The sequence below is a fragment of the Ambystoma mexicanum genome, chromosome 10 (genome assembly GCF_040938575.1).
Source record: "Ambystoma mexicanum isolate Mex_15411 chromosome 10, UKY_AmexF1_1, whole genome shotgun sequence".
In the NCBI taxonomy this organism is placed as follows: domain Eukaryota; kingdom Metazoa; phylum Chordata; class Amphibia; order Caudata; family Ambystomatidae; genus Ambystoma; species Ambystoma mexicanum.
The window spans coordinates 526170236-526193386 of NC_090932.1; the positions used below are offsets into that span (position 1 = coordinate 526170236).

The window sequence follows — 23151 nt, forward strand, 5'->3', positions numbered from 1 at the left end:
AAACTTCAGGTTCAACTTCCTCTTCATCCTACTCATTTTCTGAGGACATTTCTCCAAATACAGCTGACATAGTTTGAAAAAAATCATGTCTGCTTTCTGGGTGAAATACTTTCTCAGGAATAGGTTTCAACCCTGTAATTGGTGTCGACGTCGACAGAAGCCTCGATGGCGACGAAGTAGTGGCCGTTACCTTCGATGTTATTGAGGTATTCCTTCAATGTTTTTGAAGGCACTACGAATGCTGTCGAAGGAATCTTCGAGGCAGTCTACGTTGTCGAAGGAGCCTTCGAAACAATCGACGCCGTCGAAGAAGTCTTTGAGGTCGTCGATAAAGCACTCGACGTGACTTTTTCGGCTGGGTCGTCGACCCCTTATGCTCGACAGCGTTCGACAGAGGCTTCGAAGAGGTTTTCGTCGAGGTTTTTAATGACGTATAAACATCCAAAGTCTTTTTCTTAAGGTCTGCTTTTTTAGGATTCTGGGAAGAGTCCCTAGAAGACACCCTCGACAATTTCTTGTCGGATTTTCTAGTTTTAGACCTTCCTCTGTCACTTCGTTTGTGAGTAGAGGCATGACCTTCAGACATTTTTGAGGGGGTCTGGGCTGCGTTCTCAAAAATGTTCATCATCGATTCTCTAAATGCTTCCCACTTTTTAGGGGAGTCATGTTTAGTTGGACAAGTAATAACTTCCTCCGAAGTCGAGGAAGAAGAAGAGGGAGATCGGTGTTGTCTCTTCGCCTTTTTGGACGAAGAAGAAGAGGAGGACTTCCTTGATCTACTCCTCGATCTGTATTTTGTATGGCGTTTCGCCGAAGACTCAGCCGAGTCTTTCTTCCCTCTCGTAGAAAACTTCGAGGATTCCTCCCCCACCGCCAGTTTACCTAGTCTTTCTTTCAAGGCCTTATGGGTCATAGATTGACACAAACCACAGTCGTCGATCCGATATTTGGACCCGAGGCACCAGAGGCAGTTACGATGAGGGTTGGTCAGCGACATTTTTCTTCCGCACCTTAGACATTTCTTAAAACCCGTTTTCGGAGTAGACGGGTTCGAGGAAGACGACATACTTTGCTGTGACTGAAGCACCGTTTTATTTCAATCCGAAGTGAACCTAACGGAAAAACAGAACTGAAGCCAACGGGCGCTCTCGAGGCATTTATACAATGGATAACGTCGGTGCTCAATGGATGCCGCCGAGGGACATCGACGCCGTTGCCTCGAGTGGAGCGCCCTCTGTTGGAGAGAGAAAAAATTTCTAAACAGCAAAGCTGAAGGTAAGGATATATCTAAGATGAGGAATACGTGGGAGGACACAATCCATTCGAAAGATACAATCTGTTTTTTAAATGACCAAGATAAGTGTATTAAACCTTAGTTGTCAATGACAATTCTTGTATGCAATGGTATTTTTGCCAGGACAAATGCTAACTAGACACTGCACAATACTGAACGACTTTTATGTGACTATTACTAGAGAATTGCAAGACTAAACGGATATGACAATGATATGACACGCATTACTTACCGTAAAAATATTTGATGATTGTATCTGCTTAGATTCACATGCTGTGCATATGGTCCGACATCCAGTGGTAACCGCGGAGTATTGCATCTTGTCTTTCGGGGGACCGAAAGGGGACTTCGGCATAGGCGTGTCTGAAACACTATCCCTATCGTGACGTGTGTAGTACCCAAAATCCCTCACGCGCTGAGGTCCCTCCGATTGTATTTTTTCTGCCATGAGGGAGCCCAAGGCTATAGTGAGTGAGTACATGAAGAGAGAAAGTAGTAAGAATTCTATGTTCCTTCTACCCCGAGCGGGGAGGCAGGGAGGGCGCATGTGAATCTAAGCAGATACAATCATCAGAAATGCTTTTACGGTAAGTAATGCATGTCTTCTGATGCTTGTTAATCTGCTTAGAATCACATGCTGTGCATAGACTAGCAAGCAGTACCTGGAGTTGGAGGTGGGTTGTGAGAAGGAACAGTAGAAAAAAGATGTCTTAGTACTGCTTGTCCCACCTGAGAATCGGACCTAGAATGAGTGTCTAGGCAATAGTGTTTTGTAAAGGTGTGTACAGAACTCCAGGATGCCGCTTAGCAAATGGACTCTAGGGGAACATTTGCAATGAATGCTATGGATGCGCCAGTGCCTCTAGTAGAATGTGCTCTAGGGCTTGAAGGGATGTTCTCTCTTTGCAAGGGTGTAACATAGTGTGATGCATTTGACAATCCACCTTGATATTGCTGATTTAGAGACAGGGTCCCCTTCTCTACCAGCTGCCACTGAAACAAAGAATTGTTTAGTTTTCCTCAGTGGTTTAGTTCTATCCATGTAGAACATGACTGCCCTGCGCACATCTATTGTGTGAAGGCTTCTTTCGGCCATGTTAGTAGGTCTCTGGAAGAACGTGGGTAGTTCGATTGACTGGTTCACATGGAACTTCGAAATAAATTTTGGCGCAAATTTGGGATGTGTGCGCAGAACTACCTTATCTTTGTGGACTGTAACAAACGGGTCCAAAACCGAGAGGGCCTGTAGTTCGCTAACTCTTCTGATACAAGTGATAGCTACTAGAAAGGCTGTCTTGTAAGTCAGGTCTTTCAGACTAGCTTTATGCATAGGCTCAAAAGGGGGTCCCATGAGCCTATTTAAAACCACATTTAGATTCCACCTAGGGGCTGGGTGAGTGATTGGGGATACATTCTTTTAACCCCTTCCATAAAGGCTTTAATCACAGGTATTTTCCACCATGACACCTTCTGCTGTGACTTGGTGTAGGCTGACAATGCCGCTAGGTGGACCTTTAAGGAATTGAAGACTAACCCAGAGTCCAACAGATGGGTTAGATATAATGTGTGAAGGTGAGCAATCGGTGGGATTGACGCTTTTGGAACTGCACCAGATGACAAAACGTTTCCATTTGCTGGCATAGCAATAACGTGTGTTAGGCTTTCTTGCCTCCCTCAGTATGTCCATGCATCTTTGAGGGAGTTGCAGATGTCCAAACTCTATGACCTCAGGAGCCAGGCTGCTAAGTTCAGAGTTTGTGGGCATGGGTGCAGAGTCTCCCCCCTGTCCTGAGACAACATGTTGTTCAGGCAGGGCAGCTTGACTGGTGGGGAGAGGGACATTTCCATCATGTGCGCAAACCAAGGTTGGCAGGCCCACATGGGGGCCACCAGAATCATGGTGACTGGTTCCTGGTGCATCTTGTGTACTATCTTGTTCAGAAGGGGAGTCGGGGGGGAAAAGCGTAAAAGCGTAGACAAATTTCCCCGACCAAGTTATCCAGAGACCGTTCCCCTTGGATCGGTTCTGGGGGTACCTGGAGGCGTAATCTTGGCATTGGGCGTTCTCCTGAGTAGCGAACAGGTCGATCTCTGGAAACCCCCATTCTGTGAAGACGTTGGATACAATGTCTTTCTGCAGTCGCCATTCATACTCTTCTGGCAGAGGAAAATCTCTGCTGAGTACGTCTGCCAGAAGATTGAGTTCCCCTGGAACATGTTGGGATATCAGGAACATCTTGTGTTTGAGAGCCCATATTCAGGTGTTTTGGGACAGCTTGGATAGCCCTGGAGAGTGAGTGCCCCCCTGTTTGTTCAGGTAATACATTGCTGTTGTGCTGTCGGTTAGGACCAGCACCGTCTTCCCTTGCAGTTGCTCCTGAAAGGCTTTCAATGCTTTGAACACTGCTAGTAGCTCCAGTAGGTTTATATGGTTGGACGCTACCTGAGGGGACCACACTCCATGCGCTGTCTGTTGAAGCACGTGAGGCCCCCCACCCCGCGAGAGATGCGTCTGTCGTGAGAGTGGCTTCCACTGCAGGGGTGGTGAAGGTTTTCCCCTTCAAGAGGTTCTCCCTCGACCACCACTGCAGAGAGAGAACGAGGGCTGGCGAGACAACTAACAGATCTTCCCATTGTCCGCTGGCCTGTTGAGCCACTCTTGCATGGGACGCATGCGCAGCCGCGCGTGGGGAACCAAGTCTATGCATGACGCCATCATCCCTAGCAAACGCATAGCTTTGCGTACCGTCACCTCTCGACTGGCTACATACTGAGGAACCTGAGAGAGCATGTTCTGAACCCTCTCGCTGGAAGGGAATACTAGACCGTCTTCCGTACGAATTAGAGCCCCCAGGAACTGTTTTACTTGGCTGGGGACTAAGCTGGATTTCTTTTCGGTGATAGAAAATCCCAGGCTGAACAGTAGGTTACTGTTCTTTGGGTGTTCGAATAACAAACATCGAACGAGTCCCCCGTGATGAGCCAATCGTCGAGGTAAGGGTAAACTGGAACTGAAAGTCTGTGCAGGTGTGCCGCTGCCACTGCCAGGACCTTGGTAAACACCCTTGGCGCTGAGGCTATCCCGAAGGGGAGTACCTTGAACTGGTAGTGTTTGTCCTGAATCACGAACCTTAGGAATTTTCTGTGCGCTGGCAGCATTGAAATATGAAAGTATGCACCTTTCATATCCAATCTGGTCATGAAGTCCCCCTGTTTTAGCAATGGGATCACCTCTGGCAGTGTTACCATGCAAAACTTCTGGGGCTTTATGAACTTGTTCGCTGGGTGCAGGTCTAGAACAGGACGCATGGTGAGATCCTTTTTGGGTACAAGGAAGTACACTGAATAAATACCCTTGTTTACCTGAAGAATCGGGACGGCTTCTATGGCTTCCTTTCCCAGCAGCCCGTCCACCTCTTGGATCAGGATCTGCAGATGTTCCGGTGAAAGGCGTCAATGTTTCGGCTGTCTGAACTGTGGAGGTCGAGCGAATTCCACGCAGTAACCGTGGGCGACCGTCTTTAAGACCCACTGGTCTGAATTATCCCCTCCCATGCCTTGAGGAAAGATGTTAATCGCCCCCCGACCGGGGAGACATGGGAGGGGACCTGGACTTGGTAGTCATTTCTGACCCGAAGTTGACGCTCCTCTGGAATTGGGGCCTCTGCCTCTATTCTTTCCGCGCTTCTGACCCCTCTGGGGGTAGTAAGTGGGGCTTGCAGCCGGTTGACTTGAGTTGAAGTTGCCCGTGCCAAAATTGTTTTGAGCGGTGCGGGCTTGTTCTCGAAAGGACTGCCGAGAATTACTGCCCCTCTGTGAAGACCGTTTCTGGGAAATTTGGTGCAGCGACTTAACAGTCTCATGCTCCTTCTTGGCTGTCTCCAACGCATCGTCTACTGACTTCCCGAAGAGGTTGGCCTCTTCGATGGGTTTGTTGATAATGGATGCTTGGGTCTCAGGCCTGAAGCCCGACGTGCGCAGCCACGCGTACCCCTGTGCAAGAGACCTGCCTGCTCTCTGCGGTGTCCAGGATATTCTTTACCACATTCCGATTGGCAAGTTTGCCCTCCGAGACAATGGCGAGAAGGTTGGCTCTGGTTGGTTCCGGAACCTCTTGAAGGCCTTCCTGGAGTAGGTTCCATTGGGCGTCAACGTAGCTTGCTAGTAACGTCGCGTTATTGGCAATCCGGACGGTATAGGCCGCTGCCGACGTAACCCGTTTGCCTAAGGCATACAACCTTTTGGACTCCTTGTCCGGGGGTGACTCTCCCGTGGCAAGGGGAACCCCTGCTCTCTTGCGAGTGTTGGTCACCACCAGCGAGTCTGGGATTGCGTGTCCTTTGATATAAAGCGGTTTCGGTGGGGAGGGTCGGAAAAGTTTTTCGACCCTTGGGTTCACAGCCCTAGTCTGAGCGGGTGTGAGTAAGGAAGGGGCCAGCCGTCTCTTTACAGAGCTCAAGAGAGGGATAGACAGGTTTGCCGGAGGCTTTTCATTAATAATGTCCTCCGCGCAATCTTGTTCGGGCAAGGCTTCACGCGTGGCAATTTTAAAGGATTCCGCTGCTATTTTCAACATGTTGTTGAAAGCTATTTGATCATCCACCGGGGAAGCTTGTCGAATCGGGGTGGATGGGGGAGAGTCGAGGCAAACGATATCAGAGTTGTGATCGTCCTTCTGGGTGTCCTCCCAGTTGTCCATTGCTCCTTTATCTTCCCCATAGTTGTCCAGAAAAGACGACTCTTCTTCTGTATAGATGTCTCTATACGTGGACATCTTTTTGATAGTCAACTTGGTGTTGGATATCTAGGTGTTGGACATCTTGCGTTTGAGGGTTAGGGTCTACCCGAGCTTTTTTTGGCAGAGGTTGATCAGAAACCCTGAAAAACTGCTCCAGCCGAGCCATACACCCCTCGAATTGCTCCGTGGTCCACTTGGATGACCCAAATGGACCCAGCTGAGTAGGAACCGTGTTCTCCGTCCTAAGGCATTGAGAGGATCTCCTCAGGGTGCTTGAGAGGGGTACCTGGCTTTCTTCGTAAGAGTCTTCGGGATCATCTTCCCAATCAGTGGAAAACTTTTCGGCGGATTGGCCCATAACTGGACTGAACCGGTATTATGCCCACCACTGTAGCAATCCTATTGATGCTCTTACGGATAGTCACGAATCTTCGGGAGACAACGCCTCCGATGATGTGTTGGCAGTGAAAATGTCTTCCGCGGCTCCAGAAGGGCCAGCGGATGGCTTCTCAGGTAGAGGCCTACTCGTAGTTTTCGGGCCTGTACGGGTCTTGGAAACCTTGGAATCCGTCGAAGTTTCTTGTTCTGAAACTTCGGCACGTGTAGTTTGGGGAGTAGCGCCCTTGTTATGTTTCTTATGCCCAGTCGTCATGCGCTGCTGCGGATGCGTGGAAGGCTTCGGATCAGACCGTTTCCGGCGGACCCGTTGGCGCTTTCGCCTTCTTCGACGAAGTCGTCGAGGAGGGCGCTTGGGTTGTGTGCTTTGTGCGGTGCGATTGTACACCCCTGTCACCAGGCGTGGTCCCTCTAGCAAGACCGGAGTCGAGCCTGGAAGGGTCAGGGACGGGCGTGGCGGCCCTAGAATAGTCCGCCTCAAGGTCTATAACGTCCGCGTTGGACGTTTGGTCATCCGATGTACCCCTGTCACTTTCGGCTGGTGTTGCGGCAGGGGAAGGAGGCTCCGCGCCTGACATTCTGTACGCAGCCCACCGCTTCAACCGGCGGTCCTTAAGGGTTTAAGGAGTTTACACGCCCAACACCGCTTTTCGTCGTGCTCTAGGGGGGAGACAAGCGTTACACAACGTGTGCTCGTCTTTCCACGGATATCTGACCCTACACACAGGGCAGAATCTAAATGGAGTCCTTTCCATAGCTGAAGGGAACGGTGACCAGACTAAAAGGGAAAGCAGTGGAAAAGAGGAAAGACATAATAACAGTATGGCAAACCCCGAGCCCACTCTCCCTACTGTGTAGGCCGGCTAGAAGGCCCGACCACGTGGAAGTCCGAACGCCGGATCTTAGGCGCTGGAACCCACAGCCGTAGACAATTCCCACGTAGTCTTCGTCGAAGATTTTCTTGATGGGTGAAGAGACTTAACGGGGAATAAAAACCGATAATTCGGTAAGATAAACAATGTCTCATGAAGAGCTCCGCTATAGGGCGACCAGTTATCTGGGCGGAAAAAAACAATCAGAGGGACCTCGGCACGTGAGGGATTTTGGATACTACACATGTCACGATAGGGATAGTGTTTCAGAAACACCTATGCCGACGTCCCGTTTCGGTCCCCAGAAAGACAAGATGCAATACTCCGCGGTTACCACTGGATGTCGGACCATATGCACAGCATGTGATTCTAAGCAGATTAACAAGCATCAGAAATTGAAGTTACGAGAATATAGGAAACAACCATGAAATAGTAGTGGCCCGACATCACACCCAGACTATACTTACTCGTTACTTGGATTACGAGGGCGAACGGCTGCGCGAAGTTCGTGCATAAGCACCATCAAAATCCTCAACACAGACCGTGTGAGGCAGGCTGCCGTGAAGTCTGGCAGCTCGGTAACGCATTGCGGCTGTGGATCGCCTTGCGATATGTAGGACAAGCATGCAGAGTTTTCTGGGCAGCAGCAGTTCTCCACCTTGGTTGGCATTAGCGCGCACCGATTGCAGGTACACCAGGTGGAAACACTGTCCATGGGACTAGGCCCAGGCTCTTCATCTGTTGAAACGTCCGCCCAAATGTCGTTCAAAGCCCCATCGTTTACAGAGCTTGCTCTTTCCAGTAATTCCTCCTTGGAATACTCGGGCTCATACAGGTAGGGTATTATTGTTTCCATTGTGTGGTAAAGAAACTAAAATAATTTATAGTGGTCGTACTGGTATCTGTTCACACGGGCTACAAGCAATAAAGGTAGCTGACCAGAGCACAGAAACGAGTCACAGAATACTCAAAGAAATACAGTGCGAGGAATGGAAGAGAAAGAGGCTTCCTGCCGTTTCCATGGTGACACGTCATTAGCTGAGGCGCAGAGAATGTTGACACGAGACGGACTTTGGCGTTGTGAAATGGACGGTACGCGTCTAGTGATGTCAGGCTCAGGGGCGGGGATATGATTTAGTGCTGTAAACGCAGGTCACTCAGGGCCATGCGGCAAGTGATAAGATTATCACAAGATGGCCGTGCGCTGCTGCCTGATTTTGCTTGTGTTCAAGAGATGAAAACTCGGGTAAGGTGCATAGGAAATGTTTGTACGATCGATCGAATTATGGTTAAAAGCACATGGCCGAACCACAGGGACAATAATATTTTCTGACCAAACCATTCCTTTAAGTTCCAAAGAAAACCACTTTAATACTATGGCCCACCCACTAGATGGCGGAATATGCATGGCATAATATGCATGGCATGTACATCTAAAAGGTTTTCAAAGTCCCAGAAATATTTATATATATTTTTTACTTAAAAAAACAAGGGCTAAGGCGGAATCTTCTGCGCGCCCCTTAGATGAGTGGGTGCTCGTCATCCGTGGTACATCACTACAGAATTAATGTAAAACTAAAAAGGTCCCAGCAAGTCATCACCGCCCTCCAAGGAATTATTTTAAAAGGAACACCGGATACCGTAATGAAGTGTTGCAGCATTTTATTTAATTAATTCAACCGGTGCAATGAAGCAACTGCAGCGATGCGTTTCGCACTGTCATGGTGCTTGTTCGCACAGCTACAAACAGGTATCCCTGTAATGTGTATATACCAACACTAGTCCCTTTTCAATTTCTTATGTCAGGTACAATAGTAGCCGGGTTAAAAGTAGAACAGCAGCTATGTTGAATATACATTTTTAGCATTTCAAACAGGGACTTTCAACATCACAGCCATCTTAATGAAGTGCGGTGCAAGGATGAAACTTAAAATGCACAATGCAAACATCACAAATATGGAGAAAAAAAAGATTTTAAATTTGAAGAGCTTAAGTGGGTGGCAACACTGCTTAAAAATATGCAAATGAGCAAAATATCATAATAAAAAGCTTAATAATAGCGGAATAAGAAGGCTTCATTAACATGACTGATGTTTTAAGTCCCTGTCTGAAAGTACATTTAACATGGTCACGGTTGTTATACTTTTAACCCTGCTGTTAACGTACCAGACATAAGAAATAGAAAAGCGACTACTGTTGCTATATACACATTATAGGGATAGATGCATGTTTAAGCACCAGGACGGTGCTAAACGCGTCGCTGAGGCGGCTACCTTGTATCGGTAGGATTTCTTCAATAAAAAGCTGTGACACATCAGTACGGCATCCTGTGTTTAGTTAAAGTAATCGATTGGCTTCAAAAATGCGATTTTGGTTTCTAATTTGGTTGTAATGGGATCTCCAACCCCGCACGTCAAAGCACCCTTCCATCCCTCAGCAGCTCTAAAACGTACGACTCCTTTCTCAAACGTGTTCTTCTCTTTGATTTGTATTTTTTTTTCAATTATAAAGCCAGGGTTATCCTTGTATTGTTCGTTTTGAGCTACTTACAGTAAATATTTGTTTCCCTATATTATCAGAATTCATTTTTGTGACGTAGATTTTACAAAGCAGCATACTTGTACCCACCCAGTTAGCCCCCCAAATGACTGGTTTTTCTCAGAGGCCTACGGTACCAGCACAGACCCAGTGATGAAGAGATGTTCATGCAGTTACTGAGGTGGTTTACATTTTCTTCTTTCATTGCAGCTTGGTGCAGTGTCTTAAAGTGCACACAAAGCAGTCAGAGTGCATCATGTTTGAATAATACGAAACACAAAGACAGACGTCAAAACTACAAGGCTTGACAAATATTGGCATGATTGACCTTCATTTCCATACTACATGTGTTGTTGAGCTGGACTACATTGGAAACACCTTGCTAGTGAGATTTTTCTACTATTGTGAAGAATCCTACGGATCCCTCACTGAAACCCTGACTTAAGTCTCCTCCCAGGTGGCCAGGGAAAGGTAAACACTTCCTGATCCTGACCTTGGGGGTGGTGTACTGTGGGAGGATCACCTGGGAGGAGACAGGGTCCAGGATGGTGAGGAGATGCGGTATTGGTCCTCTGAAAGAAAGTGCTTTTCTGGGTTGTCAAAAGAGGTAATGGCATATTGTCATTCTAATGTCCCTGACCCCCATATAAGATCTGTTGCACAGGGTATACATTCTGTTACAACTGAGCAAGCCTTATTAACAGAAAGATCTTTCTGTGTATCTCAGGATAAGCACCTTCCTTACTCCCAAAAGGTATTACATAAAAAGGATCTAGAGAAAATGCCTTAAATTCAATATTTTCCTCTGTAACAACTCATTCTAACAGTCCATTGTTGAACGAGTTTAAGGGAAAGACATCTACCCTTGAACTTACCTTTGTTGAGGGCAACAACAAGTCCCAAAATCCCAGACGTACTGGTACGAGGCTGAGAGCTGAAGAGGCATGCAGTTGTAGTAGTCAGGCAATTAAGCTCAACAACCCACACATGAAGGAACCTTGGAGGCATAAAAGGCCCCCTCTGGTGCAAGCAATAGGAAGGAGAGAAAGGAGCTGGAACTGTGACTGGAATGCGAGTTGTAGCAGGAGGAATAAGGCACGAGGCTGACATACCAAACCTAAATGGAAGAACAAGAGGGACACCGGAACGTGGACACAGATTTCACCTGCTTGTTCTGAGTGGGCCATGTTCCGCCAAACTCTGAAGTGCAGAATCTGCACAGCGGAAGGAGAGCAGGAGAGCGGTCTTTCCCCATGTGAGCCCGATTGCCTTGGTTGCTGTGCAGAGAACGTGCTGGAGACCGAAGCGAGGAGAAGTTGTCAAGCCGTTGGTCTCAGGAACGAGAGGGGCTCCATAAACGTGTGGCCGGACCAGAGATACCTTTACAGAGGATAGGTGTGGGTCCCTAAGAAGCCAGAAGCAGTAGAAGTTGTGGCAGAAGGCTGGAAGCAGTGCAAACCACAGAACAAGTATCAAAGAAGCCGGTGAGTGAAGCACAGCGTTCTGACACCTTGCACCAGCATTGCCAGCAACAGTATCCAGTAACTTGTTCACCTCGCGTAAGATTTAAAGCTAGTAGAAGTGTTTTTTTTTTAAGCCGAAATACCCGAACAATGGAAATGTAGCACTTGCGTATAATATGGAAGTCATTTAACTCGCGTGAGAAGCCAACGCTGCTTAAACCCATTGTTCAATATTTAAAAATTTTTTACTAAAGGGGTGGTCGCGTGTCACTAAATAAGAGGACTGTACGTTACGGTGACCATTAACAAATACCTAATCTTGATAACACCATTGTTGAAACCTTTAACTTGTAAAAACGACATTAAGTTGTTGCGTGTACCTAATTGTGGTTCCCAAAGGAGGACTGAACTCTATCCTTCACTTTCACAGGAATACCATTTCATACCAATCCTTAAATTTCGAAAGCATCATCAAATAGTGGTCGTGTGTGCCTAATTGTGATACCTAAAGGGAGACTGAACTCTATTCTTTGTTTTAACGTGGCATATCTTTCATGTATACGAATTTAAAGTGCATATGTTACTGAAGAGAACAAGCTTTGCACAAGCCAAGAGTCTCCCATGTTAACAGTGAAGTCAGTCTTTCTCTAAGTTAAGCAACAATCCAACTCTACTGTGAAGTTAATAACAGTTCAATTGGTCTAAGATATTAGTGTACAAGCATTGCATGAAGCTACGAGCGGCACCAAGGCTTCTGGGTAATTGCTTGGGCTGAGAGATTTGGGGAAGGGAAACGGGCTGCTTGTAAAGATTATTTTGAAACCTATACAACCAATAGTGTCAGTGACTTTGGAAGACAGAGAACACAGTGTTAAAGGCACACAGGTCGTTATTGCGGCAGACGGACAGAGGATGCAAAGACGTATTCAGAGGAACAGTGCCCTGCCTAATGGAAGTTGTTAAAGTACTTTGAAGTGCATCTTGTGGAAGCATACCTGGAAGTACAAATCACTGAGGTTGTGGTAGTAGACCAAAGTACTGAAGCTGTGGTTGTATATCTGGTTGTCAGCAGATGCAACATTGTAGCAGTCTAAACAAAGTGGAGTACTGTAGACAAAGGTGCCTGTTCTCAGTGTTCCAAATATAAGTGAAATGGAAGCAGCAGCATTGTAAAGTAATACTGACAAATATACCATTGTGAATTCTAAAATGGTAACTAAGAAAATGCTAACTGTAAACCAATAACTTTGTATCCCTGGCAGTTGTGGGTGTTGCATTTCTTTTTAACTGTTGCAAGTCTTCTTGAAGAGGTACTGGCAAGTCTTCTTGAAGATGGGACATAGCATTGTGGCTGGTATTACCACTGGTGCTATTTGGTGGAAGTGGAAAGTGGATATTTCAAAAAGGAGAACAGGTTTGCCATCACTAGAACTTTGAACTTTACATTGACTTTGAAACATCAAGAAATGATTTGAGACATTTCTTTTTCTGGTTGAATACTAACAGAATTGACCTTGAATCCTGTGGAAGTGTAATCACCCACGACATTATGTTATTCAGAGACTATGAATGTTGGTTGCGTTGTATTGCCATATCATTTCTTTGTGAATGTGTTGCTTAGAGTGAGGGCCAGTTATCCTGTGTTAAGAGTGTTTTCCCTTAGCTTTGGTTAGGCAGGGAAACCCTCAGCAGAGAAGGGATAGTGAGGCATTTTTGAACATATTTCTTTTAAGAATAGAATGGCATATGTTGAAAAATCATCCAACAGTTATCTACTTCCCATTACTGACCCCTCACACTGTACATCTGATCACACAAGGCCCCTGAAAAAAGAGCAATATAACTAACATCACTACTTACTGGTTTCTGTTTGAAAGTCACGGAACCCATCAAATATTGAGCGGGCTGGTCGTCGTCTTTTTGGGGCTACGAAAAGGGGGGAAAAAAGAAACGTGAAGATCTTGCATTCATCCATCTATGCTGGAATCCAATATTTTCTAAAACAATTTCGGGATGGGGCTGCAAAAACATAAGGAGGAAGAAATAAGTAAAAGGAGACCACTGCTTACTTGAAATCCTAGTTATCCATCAAGTTTCTCTTCATTACATGAGAAAACATTAGAATATGTTCATCCATGTAATGGATTCGAAACACTTTTAAATCAGAGAATATCATAATTTGAATAAAGCAATTGTACGGTGTGCCGGATAAGGATGGCTCGTCTATTTTTTTCCCAAACCACCATTATTGTGGATTTAGAGAGGGCAACTTGTACAGGTCTCGGTGACAAAAATCACAGTGCCAACAACCCACCCAGTCCCTTTGTCCACTCTGAAAGTTGGACCAGCCATGAACAATTCCCAAACCCTCTGAAAGATCACCTAGTTAGAAACGGCAAGGTTCCAAAGAAACCGGGTATTCAGAATTGCATCTCCCAAAATACATCAGATTTAGAGATACACAACCCAGAGCAGTTTCCGAAGTGTCTTTCAGGGAAAACATACGCTATGGGGAAACACTAGCACACTCAGAGACACCATTAGTCAACAGGTGTGGATCCTCTAAGGGATAACCAGAACTTAAGCCTACTATCCGGTGATGGGTACTACACACCCAACTAAATGGGAGGAAGAAAAGGGGACCCTCGACATTAGGAACATACAGTCATTATTAGGACCTCAAAGGCCACACAGTACATAGTAACAATAATTCCTAGACCTCTAGCACATGCTAGCATACATGTCACAAACGCATCCTATACATTCATATGGCAAAGAGAGGGAGAATAAAGGGTTAATTACTTTAACAGTCAAGACAGCCACCTAAAGTTAGGTTTAGATAAGGCTCCCAGTAGCAGACTCAAAATCGTCTTAGTGAATTTATTTTCTATGATACAATGTAATTTTGAGCATTTTCATTAACAGGAGTGCAATAACAGGGCTTGAAAAATACATAAAATTTAACTTCCAGCATTTTGTAGGACCCTGGGGGGATCCAGGCAAAGTGCCAATTGCCAAGCACCCTTTTGCAAGGCTAGAAAGGTTACTGATCGGCTATAGTGGGACAAAGTACGCAGGCACTGGGGTTGTATACGAATTGTTCTATAAAAAAGCCATGGGTGCTTTTAGCTGGATTGGTATTTTTCCCCTCTGTTTTAGCCTTTTAAACAATAGAGTTCACTTTGCAAGGAGCATTTTGCACCCTCTCCCCCACAACCCCTTTGAAAAATCCAAGCCTCCAGTAGGTCCAGAAAGTCACGTGAGCCATCCTCCAGTCATATTTCAGTTAGCCTAGAGCTGACTTGCGCGGAACAAGGCGAAGGACATATGCTAAGGGTGCCTCATGTTTGCCTGATGCCATTAAAATGAGACTGAATGCACCAGACTATTGAAGGAAATGGCAAACTGATTTGAGCAAAGAGGATACCGTGAGGAATAAATCAAGAGCTCTTTAAGCAAAAAACGATACCATCAACAGGAGAAGCATACTGGTAAAAGAGAAAACCACAACACAACCTCCTAATATATGTAACGAAATATTCAACACAGAATAATAAGATCAAGATTATCGTGGAAAAGCATTGGCATTTTCTATCAGAAGACCGAACTCTACACCGATATTTGCATACACGCAGCAGAAACATGAGAGATATGCTAGTAAGACGCGTCATAAGGAAACCTAGCGAAAGACCAAAAAGACGAAGTACAAACCCTAGTTTAAACTGTACCAATTGTAACATGGTGCAAAAAGGAGAAATAATATTTCATCCAAATACTGACAACAAAAAAAAAAGTCTTGAAAAACACGTGATATGTGACACTCCCAATGTGATCTACAGCATCAAATGCCCATGTGGAAAATACTACGGTCGGACAAAAGGAGATATTATGTAACCCCCCTCAGCACTCCAAATACGATGAGGTGCGCTGATATCACATTGGGAATTGTAGAAAGGATAAAAAGTATCCTATCCTTGGGAACATTAGTTCACAGAAGGAACCCAAGAGAAAGTAAAAAGATAAACCCAAGATGGATCCCCAGACACAAGGCACAGAAAGTGCTGTAATAACAAAATGTAGATGCCCAAAAAGTTATAGGAAAGTAGGATTCCAAAAGTAAAGTAGGAAGAATGACAAAAATGACCTCCATGGAAAGAGTAAAAGAAAGGGTGAGTGGGGGGGGGGGTGGGCGGGGGTATGGGAGATAGTGTGTGGAAGGTTCCCACTCACTCAGGAACATAGAAAAATAACCCACAAGTGCAGCAAAAAGTGCTGGGGGTCTCACAGGTGAGGGAGATAAAGCATAAATATGAAAAACTAACCTTACAGGCTTCCCCTTTCATTGCCACAACTTCCCTTTACCGTGAAGGTGATGGTGCTCGTCTTCATGCGTATTGGGGCCACCTTGAAGCCCTGGGCCTGTCACGTTCCGTCGGCTACCACAAACTTTTGGTGCTCATCTTACAGTGGGCCCCATTGGTATTAGCCTGTGTTTGGACTTGTGTTGAGTAGTGTTGTGGACGCTAGGCGTTTTCTCCAAGGCACAACTCTAGGGTGGCCATATGGAGAAGGGGGCCGACTGCAAGGTTTTGCCTGCTGGCACCTCAACTTACCGGTGCACGGAATCCCCGTGCTCGGTATCTCGTCGTCTCTGACTGCACTGAATAGGCAGCCCAGCAATTGGTTTAGCTTGCTAAGGGTTTTCAGGTTAAATTGGCTTCACATCCGGCACTAATCTTCAGAGTGGGTCTTGGAAGGCAATTGTTGTGCACACAGTGCTTTCATTCCAAAGGAACTTGGAATTACACATGAGGTGTTCTCCATGGGTGGATCGATAACCAACCAAGCCTGTGAGGAAGCCTGTGAGGAATAGGTTAGGGGGGATGGGAGGCAGTCTAGTAATGCAGAAAGCGAAGGAACAACCACCTGTTCCCTACTGTGCGTCGGGATGGCAAGAAGTTGTTGATCAGATTTGTTCCCGTTCGATGTCAAGTGACTGGGTGCGATCAGCTTCACATTATAAGAAGCTCTAGTAGGTAGATTAAGCACTGGGGGGAACGCTAAACAGAAAAGTGCTGATCATTTGTCTCTTAACTGTGCAGTAGTAGCAAATCCATCTATTGAAGCAATCAACTTGTCCCCATTAAAAAAATAAGGTTGCAGCCCTATTTATGCTAGCCAAACGAGTCACCCATGCGGACAAGTGTGAAAAGGCCAAAAGCGTCCTTGGTACTGACAGTGTGTCCCTATCCGCATTGGTTAAAGTGGGCAGTACCTTTCTGGGTATGAGGTACCTACATTGCAAGCCCAATATGATGGCAAGCAATACATTATCCCGGTGGAATGTAATATTCCAAGCACTAGGGGAAAGATGATCATTCCTGAGCCTGCCACTGAAAAAGGAACTCTTGTCGCAAGTGACCTAGGGGCCACTTGTGGTACATTCTGAAAGATTTAGCCAGGGAGAATGTAGAGTCTACAATCCCTGTAGGGAGTGGGACTAGCCAGACCAACGGAGGAGTAGAAGGTGCTGGGGGTGCGTCTGAGATAGTTAGTGTCCTTATGGTCCCATTGCAGAACTGTGTTGAGTCGGTAATGGCGGAGCAAGGGAAACCAGGCTTATAGTGAACTCCAAGATGGGTCCCAATCTAGCACTGACATTTGAGGCACCTTTGGGTCTGGTAACTCTTGTGGAGGTGTGTGTTCACCTTGCTATAGAGCTTGAAGAAGTAAAAGCAGATAACGGGTTCCTATTTAAGGAACTGCAAGCACTGAAAAAGATTCTAGGTGATATGAGTTTGGGTACTCAGACACCATTAACAGGTCACAACGCAAATGACCCAGCACTTAAGCGCAACTTGCCTGGGGAAAGCCCAGTGTGCAAAGCAAATAATATCCTAACAAGCGCTAACAGAGTTATAATTGATCCTGCTCGAAGGCCTGGCATCTGTGAGGGACTAGCTGCCAAACATGGGGCACATAACTACAATTCACAATCACATCTCCAACTGCAGTGTCAAACCCACCTTTGTAACTGCCATTTCTTTTTGCTCAATGTACCAAGAGTGCTTCAAGATCATAAATAACTCGAAGAGGGCTTGATAAAGAAGGGTTGTCATTGGTTAGGAGCGAAGAGAGGTTGTCCATCAATAAGGAGTGACATTGTTAATTGTACACAGCTGCCCAACACACCTTTTGGAGACTATATCAAAGTAAAACAGTGGCAGGTGGAGGGACTTCTCTCCATGGAACAGAGGAACCTTCCACCTAGCAGCTTAAAAATAGCGATTAGCATGGCCACTCCGTCTTCAGGGCCAATATTCATTCTAAAAAAGCCCATACTACCATCTAAAGGACCTTTGCCCGGGGCATGTGGCAATATCAGTATAGATTCCCACCAAACTCAATCTATTGGCCCAATCGAAAAAGCCATGGCCCCAATGTGCCCGCAGGCATTGCCTCCATCTAGCAGTAATAAGCGCTCTAGTTGGGCAGCAGTGGCCTCTAGTGGTATCCAACGTACTGAGGATACAGCTAACCCTCCAGATAAGGGGCGTATCAGGCCTTTTTACGCATTTAATTCTTACCATTATGCCACATTTCACTTTTAAATGCTTACCTTTTATGCAGTATTGTCACTAATTCTTTATTTTAAAAAATCTTCTTTCTGCCAGTAGATGGCACTGCAGTATGAACCATTAGTATATGCACACACAAGCTTTGTTAGAAGACTCTGCAGTGCCATTCGCGAAATTCCTTTCGACTTGGTGGGCTGCATAGAAATGAGCAGCATTTTCTAAAGGTAGGTTACTAGCCCTAATGTAAGTTACTCTGCCCTGGTAGTACCTAACCCCCTTTTATTTTGGACTGGTATGCATTTGTCAAGGAATACATGATGATCTGAACTTGAAGGCTACTAACAAACATAATTAACTATATTCAGCTCAAACTTTTTTTTATTTTAACCAGTTGTGGCAAGATAATCTACCGGGTCCGTGGCCCATTCACTCCCAATTGAAATAGCACATTTTTAAAATTAAATTTCTATGCCAGCAGACTGAAAGGATATCGGAGCTGCAGCACTTATATCTTCTACTCTCCTGTACAGGACACTCTGCAGGGCCAACAGTCATCTGTGTGCTGATCCTCTGCCGTTTATTGACATTTTTAAACGATTTCAAAACGTCAATTTGTAATACCCAGCAGTCGTCTGAAAACAGGTGTGTGGATGCAAGGGTGTGTAAGAAAAGCATAGGTAATAAAAAGCAAGTGTGCGAGCGTGTGCGGGATGTGAGGCTATGTGAGACCTAGCACAAGTATGATAATGAGCAAGGGTGTGCGAGTGTGCAGACATGTAGGTGCAAGGATGGTGTAAGTGTGAGCAAAGGATGTGAAAGTGCAAGGATACATGGAAGTGAAGTTGCAACAGGGAGGAGCGCTGGTGTGGAGGACAGCGGGTGAAAGAGGGTGATGGCTGCCAGGGTGGAACTGAAGATTTAATCAAATTGTTGTGCAGAATGGGCAGTAGCCTGCACCGGACATGAGATTATGGGAGGTGACGCCACCATGGAAGCAAATGTCTGAGTGGTGCCTGAAGAGAGGCTTAAGGAAGGGGGGCAGCATGCATGTTCTTACTGAGGCAAATAACGGCAGTACTGGGCTCACACAGCACGTTTTCTTATAGTAAGTAGAATGTGCAGCCCATATGCAGCTCATCCAGCAGAAGTGTTCACACAGTGGGATGGGCGAGGTTGGTGGTACATACAATGTAATTTCAGTAGGGTGTCCTTTATAGTGTCAGTAATGGCGTAATTGAGCTCATACAGCACTGGTGTTCCTGCATTGGGAAATACCGGCCTTACTTGACTGGCAATGGCATCTTCAGTGTTCTTACATTGCATAATGCACTGTGCAAATATTTATACCAAGTTCGAACACTGGGGAAAAAGTGCTCCAGAAGAACTCAGAGTTAAGTGGACAACCAGACACCCGGGGACATGGAGGTAACAGGAGATGCCTGGACTCCCTGTATCCCCTTCGGGAGGCTCCCTCACTGGAGGAGTGCGTTCTCCAGGCTATGTACAAGAGGCAATTTAGTATTTTCTACAAGTACTCACTATCATTTGTTTACCCTTGTATTTCCATTGTATTGTATTGCTCTTAGATTTCACGGTGTATCCACAGATCATTCACACAACCTGATGAGAAAAGGATAAGCGGGGGAGGTGTGACAGGATTTTGCTTCAAGGTACGGGTCTCGCAATACCATGAGTGAGCTCGTGTTCTGCACTACTTTTGCCAGTTGTTGCTGGACATGAGACACTGCATTTTTTCAGGATTCAAGCAGAAGATTTGCCCCATTGTACAGCATTGCTCTCGAAAGCAAAAGATATTTTGAGGATCCTGCACCTGTTTGTAATGCAATAAGACAGCTAAAGGGGTTAAGCGCCACCTGCCTGTATCCTGCAGGGGGCAGAGTCTAGGCCCTCAATGCTGGCTCAGCCTTTCATCTTTCTAATCTTTGATTATTCCTATACCGCGTGTTGTTAAAACATCAGGTGAGACATTAAGTACGGAAGTGCAATGGGATTCCTATATTAAGTGAAGCCAGCAGATAGCAGGGCTTGGTTATAAAGTCCACTTTCAGGCAGTTAGTACGACTTGGAGACCAGACAAATATGTACACTGGCAAGTGCATGTATATGTGGGTATGCGTGTCTGTCTAGAATGGTATTGCATGCACCCTGAATACTAAGGCAGGGTACGCGTTAAACCAACTGCGATAATGCACCTGCTGCAGAGATCGTTTTATCGGAGGTTCGTGAGTTTGAAACTTAGCAAGGATGAGTTTGCTTTTTATTTCCTGTCATTAAAAGCGCTAGCTTCCTCTCTGTTTTGGGAAACCTCACCCTGGTAACATTTACACAATAATTAAAAATGAGAATCCCCTCTGGTTAGTTTGTTTTCCTTCCTCATTGGAGCTTTGCACCACACTAAAAATTGACCACAAACCGTAGCTTAAGTCTGTGTGCACAGCTGGTAGGTACAAGGTGTCCAAGCTGCACACACTGTACATTTCCAGGCATACTGTTGGCGCAGGAACCATTCCACTGTGCAGTTTACCACACCTCACCCCACCCCACCCCACCCCACCCCACACTCCATGGTCCAGTTACCATCTCAGTGTTGACTGATTGGTAGGTCAAGGCCTGCAATCATGCCTTAAGTCCTCATTTCTATCACTGGCTGAATGCATGGACTGAAGTTTGATTCCCCAAATGTCTGAACAATTCAGATACATTTTACTCTCTTGTGAAGAAGTAAACTAAGTTTTACTCTCTTGAAATTGCATTTACTCTCCAATTTGAAAAATCATGCGTAAAATACTCCCACCTCAAAATCTTATCTGGAGCACTGGATACAGCTGTCTGCAGGCATTCTACCCTGGAGCGTGCTCGAAGCATGATCAGACTACACTCATCAGTGTTGGCGGGGGTTGAATCGACATAAGGTGGATCTGGTGGATAGAGTGGACAATCCTGTTAATCCAGGCAATGATCTTCCACCTGACCCATCGTTTGCAATGCCAGTGAGAACTTCCATGGGGGTGATACAGATACTCTCATGGAATATTGCTGGTCTCCATAAATATATGGCATATAATGGGTGGATTCAATTTATACAAACGTATTCCATCATCGCCTTCAAGATGCATGGTAATGTGATGCTCCAAATCTCCAGGGCTATGCAACTTTTTCAATTAAGTGTGGGAGTCCTATTGGAGGTTTAATACTCTGGGTGTCCCCTGATTGTTTCTCTGCACTCCACATGCATCCTACAGGTTTGAATGACAATGGAATTACAATGAAGCTGTGTGGATGGGACTAATGTAGCGCTTATCAACTTGTATAATCATCAGGCTCATTGTGCAGGCCATTCCTTGTTCACTAACTTGGAAGATGGTGTTAATGACTGGAGGGAGAACCAAAAGGGGCCAACGAAGATAATTGTAACCTCCAGTTTGAGTCCCTTGAGATTGGAAGTGGGTTATCCAATGAAGATTATGTGCTTTAGGATATAGAAGATCTTGTTGCTGAACCCCCAAAGCGGAAAAACAAATATGGTGAGGTGGTAGCCATTGTTTTGTCAGGAGATCTTAGCATGCAGATTTAGCAGTGATCGTCCTGCTACGAAAACATTTGGCTCCCACAATAAAGCTTGACTATATCCTCCTGAATTTAGAATCTTAGGACTCGGTGTGTGACTTCAGTGTGGAAATTAGACCAAAAAGTGACGACGATCCAGTCGTGGTAACTATGAAGGGATAACATTCTGGTATGCCTTTGGAAACAAACAGGGAGAACTCTATTCCGATTGAGATAAGGGGCAAAGTGAGACGCACTGTAAAGTGGAATGCTCTTGACCTAGAGGCTAAGTTACCAGATATTTATATGAATATATTTCCTTTCCTAGAAGCATTTATGTGTAAACAGGAAGATAGCAAAAAACTGCTAGCTCAGCATGAGGCCCTATTTATGACACTAGGAGGTTGCTTGAGCAAGCCCAGGTCCATGGTCAAATCAAAAGTGGTCCGCAAAGGGGGTGTGGCCAGCTTCGGAGCAATGCGGACGTGAGCCCTTGAAGCTCCCGTAAACCGCTGCACACATCCTGAAAATTAACCTGCTATTCGTGCTGAATCTCTGCGAGAAACGATTCTGCTGCAAGCGGCACATGTGGAGAGTGGACAAGCTGAAAATAAACGCAGGAATTGCTCTCTCGGACGATCCGGACTGCCGAGAAGGGGCGAAGGTGGAAGAGAGGCAAGATGGCCGCGAGCTGCGCTCTCGACCTGGGAAGCAGTGAGTGGGAGAGGAAACATCTGAGATGCGGCTGGAGAGGACCAGTAGCACAGCGGACTACCACGACCACCCCCAAGAACCGCCGAAACAGCGTGCAAGTACAAGGGTGGGACGCGGAATGGACTGGTAATTGTGCCCACCCATGCCTCTTGGGACACCGAACCTGCGGATGTGAAAGGGAGAGGCGGAGCGCGGCGTGCAGAGGATCGAGCCCCGCGGGTGAAATTCACTGGCAGCATATTGTGCGCTATCCCGACCCGGGCCACTCACGTACGCAACCACCACTGGAGACATTGGGGGTGCGCTGCTCTGTAACGCGAACCTGACACATCCCGCCATACTGGGGAGTGGGACTGAACCCGAGGCAAGCGCCGGCGGCGCCTGGTGAGGGGGGGCTGTCTGCTGGCCGGAACCCGCCCACCACCCATCAACTGCTGCCAGGGCTGACAGTTGGACAGACGGCCATCCGCGCTGCCCGGGAATTGATCGGATCTGGGAGAGAGAACGCCTGAAGGAACGAGAACTCGCTGTGCTGCTGGAGACCAAGCGGGGATAAAGCCGGTGAGTGGGGCACGCACTAACCTAACGCCTCGCCAACAGGGCCCCAAGGCCCCACTGTCATTTGGGCATGAGCTGGGCCGCACAAGAGAGGGGGTGATTGTGGCCTCTCCCCCTCGGGTGATGCCACGGGAAAACCTCATACCCAGTACATCGCAGACCCGATAATCGGGAAGTTACCTTGCGCTACGGTGTGAATGTCACTAACAGAGGGAACACCAGTGGATAACCGCACCGGCCCGAATAAGGCGGCCCACGCCCTCTCCTACATGCCAGATGCGGCACCCGCCGCCGGAACTCTTGTCTCCACGGTGTGACTGTTGCACCACGCCCCAAACCCCAGGCCTCCCACTGCGAAAGTGGTGACGCGCACCCACCTATCCAGTGGACATCAGCGGCGGAAAGACACGTTGAAGCAATGCAGTTATCGCGT

General features: G+C 46.5%; 1 protein-coding gene across 1 annotated transcript in view; it reads right to left on the reverse strand.

Moving 5' to 3' along the window:
• The window catches only part of UBXN7 (UBX domain protein 7), a 1247298-nt gene that overhangs the window by 771507 nt on the left and 452640 nt on the right, over positions 1-23151 (reverse strand). Inside the window, exon 4 of the mRNA XM_069618093.1 lies at positions 13162-13227. Within this exon, the coding sequence (XP_069474194.1) occupies positions 13162-13227 (66 nt within the window). The remainder of the gene's footprint in view (positions 1-13161; positions 13228-23151) is intronic.